The 3,415-nt window shown below is 45.8% G+C and overlaps 1 protein-coding gene across 1 annotated transcript; it reads right to left on the reverse strand.

Annotated features, from left to right (window-relative positions):
* Positions 1-160: 160 nt before the first annotated feature.
* LOC21404497 (9-cis-epoxycarotenoid dioxygenase NCED3, chloroplastic) lies at positions 161-2,435 on the reverse strand. Its single transcript, XM_010112651.2, has one exon. The coding sequence runs from the start codon at positions 2,335-2,337 to the stop codon at positions 520-522; it is 1,818 nt and encodes a 605-aa protein (XP_010110953.1). The 5' UTR covers positions 2,338-2,435; the 3' UTR covers positions 161-519.
* Between the last annotated feature and the right edge of the window lie 980 nt (positions 2,436-3,415).

Raw genomic sequence — 3,415 nt, forward strand, 5'->3', positions numbered from 1 at the left:
AGAGCGGATGTTACGTTTTGAAATTCGGAGGACAAAGTGTTACAGGGATCATAGTTCAGGGAGAATTTTTGAAATTAATCCTTAACCTTTCAACGGTTATAGTCTGGAGTGTTCACTTTAGAAATTTGATGAAAAAAATTATAAAAAAGAATAAAAGATATGAGACAAGGTGGTGTATATGTATAGCACATGAGTAAAAAGAATAAAATTAACACTGAGGGAATAAACAGAAACCAGCTGAGCTTAACCTCTATCTACTGTCTAAAAGCTACAAGCTGACCTCTCAAAACTCCCCCTTCTAGTACAGTACATTATAGTAAAATCATGATCATACAAAAAACCTAACAAAAACAAAATGATTGTTAGGGTTTTTCAAAATCTCCTAGGAGAACCCGGGGACCTGTTCTAGTGTAATATCCCTCTTGTAAATATTCTCCTTTTGCCTTTTCTTTTCCTTTTATTATTGTTATTTTTTTTTTTTTTACCAGTGCCAAAAAACCACTATCATATTCATATTATTCATGCCTGGTGAACCAAGTCCTTTGAGTCCACAAAAGTTCCATGAAAACCGTACGGCACCCTAGAAGGGAGCTTCACGGATGCCTCCAACTCCAAATCCACAGCGTTCACAATCTGCATCTCCGATTTCCCCGTCCTCTCGTCGTGAACGAACGCCATGACGTGACCGTCGTCTTCCTTCTCCGAATTCGGATCCCTAGGGAGAAAGAACGGCTCCCCGCCATATCTCCGGTTGCCGTAAAAGTACTTCCTTACCTCTCCGGTGCGAAGATCGACCTTCGCGAAGCCAGAGACCTTCGGCCACGGCTCGGCAATGGCGAGATAGGCGAACCGTGTTTTCCGCCCGAGCCGGTTTCGGTTCACCATCCCGGCCTCCAAATTCACCTGCTCCGATTCTTCCGAGATAATGGGGCGGCGCGTGGACTCTCCAGTCCTCAAATTAAGCCTAATTTCCGACAAAACGCTCTTAAGGCTCTCATCGCATTCGTTGAAGATCGAGTCGGCAGGTGTCATGCACGACCCGATCACCACCACCTCCTCCGTCTCTGGCTCCTCCCAAGCATTCCATAAATGAAAGCAAAAAGTATCCGGCGATTCGACCCACAGAATATCCGAAGCGTTCTGCGAATTCTTCGGCAAAATCCCGAACCGTGACTTCTTCTTGGAATCGTAAATCACCGGAGAACCGCCTCTCACCATCTCCTCCAACTTGAACACCACTTGCTGATCGGGAATCACGACAAAATTCTCGGTAATCGCGAAGTCGTGCATCATTGTTGGAACATCAAGAGGAATCTCCACGTCGGGAGATTTATCCCCATTGGGAGAGAATTTGAAGTACTTCAAGTACGGCTTCAAAACGACGTCGTAGCTCAGAGAAAAGAGCTCGCCGGAAACAGGGTCGACCTTCGGGTGAGCGATCATGGTGGATTTAAGCTGGTCGTTGAAATCGTAACGGCCGACTGTTTCGAGGTCGCCGGAATCCGTTATCCGTACCTGGTACGGAATGTCGTCCTCCGACATGGCTAGCAAGCGGCCATTAAAGTAGACCAGACCGGCGTTGGCGACGCCGGTTCCCTGGCTGTGGTCGAGAAGACCAAAAAGCCCTCGGGCGTAGAACAGGAGAAGACGGGCAATACCGGAATGTCCGTGGAGCTCGCCGATCGCTTTGGGGAAAACCGGCCGGCCAAGCTCTCTTTCCTGAACCAGCCGTTGGGTTTCCGTGAACCGGCAAGCATAGCTGGCCGAGCCGGCGTTAATTTTAACGGCGTGGACCATACCGTCGCCGTCAAAGAAGTGGTGACCGGCAACCGGCTCGAAGAGTGGGTTGGCGCCGTTTCGGAGATAGACGCCGTTAATGCAGTCGGGGATTGTGCCAGTCACGGGTAAGTTATGGTGAACGGGCTGTTCGGGGACGGGAGCGAAGTTTCCAGAGATTTGAACACGTGGATCGGCCGTTTTAGGGAGAGGGTGTAGGCGCTCGCGTGAGATCAACGCGGTCTCGGCCGCGTCGAGTGCCATGGCGGCGGCTCTCTGTAGGAAGTTCCACTGTGGGGGTTGGTGGTGGTGAGTTTTCTTGGGCTCTTTCGTAATTACCGGCTGATTGTAGGGTTGTTTGGGGAAATGAAGTACAGAAGGAGAGTGAAGAGCGCAGCGAGTAGTACTACTAGTACTATTGGGCTTGTTCTTGACGGAGATGGTGGACTTTGATGAGAAGCCCAAGTCCGTTAATGATGAAGATGAGGAAGGGGGAGAAGAGTGTGTCAATTGGACTCCAACCCAACTGCTGGAGTTGGGTGCCAAAAAAGAGGAAGCCATGGTTGGGTTGTGAAGAGTGTTTCAGCCTTTGTGAGAAATGTTTCTTTTTGTTTGACTCCTTAAAATGAGAAGAGAGAGAGTCTGAGTTTTGGAGAGAAAGAGGGAGAGGAAATGGGGTATAAATAGAGTTGGGAGAGGGTGGTGAAAAGAAGTGTTTGTTTTTAGAAAGGAGGTCCACCTCAGACACCTAAGAGAAGACCACGTGGTGGATTTGTGGAAAGGGAACTTGGGGGGATTATTGACATATACAAAATTCAATGAGCCGGAAGGCCCTCCTAAATTTATGTACATCGGTTGTGGCAGACATACATACATAACATATAGTAACATACCATTCTTTGTCTCTACGATAATCATACTCTTTCCATAATGTATGTTAATCCTAAATGTTCCATCCGGTTAAAATTATATTAAAAAAAATATAAAAAACCTTATGCAAATTTTAAATGTTCGATTCGGTTAAAATCATATTAAAAAAATAAAAACGTGATGCATATTTTAAATATTTGATCCGGTTAAAATCATATTAAAAAAATATAAAAACGAGATGCAGATTTTAACAGTTGAAAATAAATTTTTTTTTTCTTCCTAAATATGATTAGAGATTAGAATTAGGGAAAGGGGGGTCCTAGAATTAGGGACCAATGAGTGGCTAAAGAAATGGAGGGAGAGATAGCGTGTGTTTGACATACTAAAGAAAAGGAGGATGAAAATAACGTATTAGTGAGGCACACTCTAATTGGTGGGGTTTATTATTAATCCATGCTCTCCGCGTTCGTCCCTCTTCTGTCTTTCAATTCATTTCATGGGAGTGAGATCAGTGATCACCCCACCCACGTGGCCGTCTTCTACTGTCTTTCAACCACGAAATCTTGGTCACGTCACTTGCCCCACACGCTCTCCCTCCTACACACATACCATCCATATACAAACACCAAACTCTCTCTCTCTCTCTCTCTCTCTCTCTCTCTCTCTCTCATATTGTCATCATGCATGGTCCTCATGGACGGACACATGACATGAGTCTCACTGTAAACGGCCCTTTCTAATTTCTATGGGACTATAAAGTGGGCTGTTC

The sequence above is a fragment of the Morus notabilis genome, unplaced genomic scaffold (assembly GCF_000414095.1).
Source record: "Morus notabilis unplaced genomic scaffold, ASM41409v2 Scaffold336, whole genome shotgun sequence".
In the NCBI taxonomy this organism is placed as follows: Eukaryota; Viridiplantae; Streptophyta; class Magnoliopsida; order Rosales; family Moraceae; genus Morus; species Morus notabilis.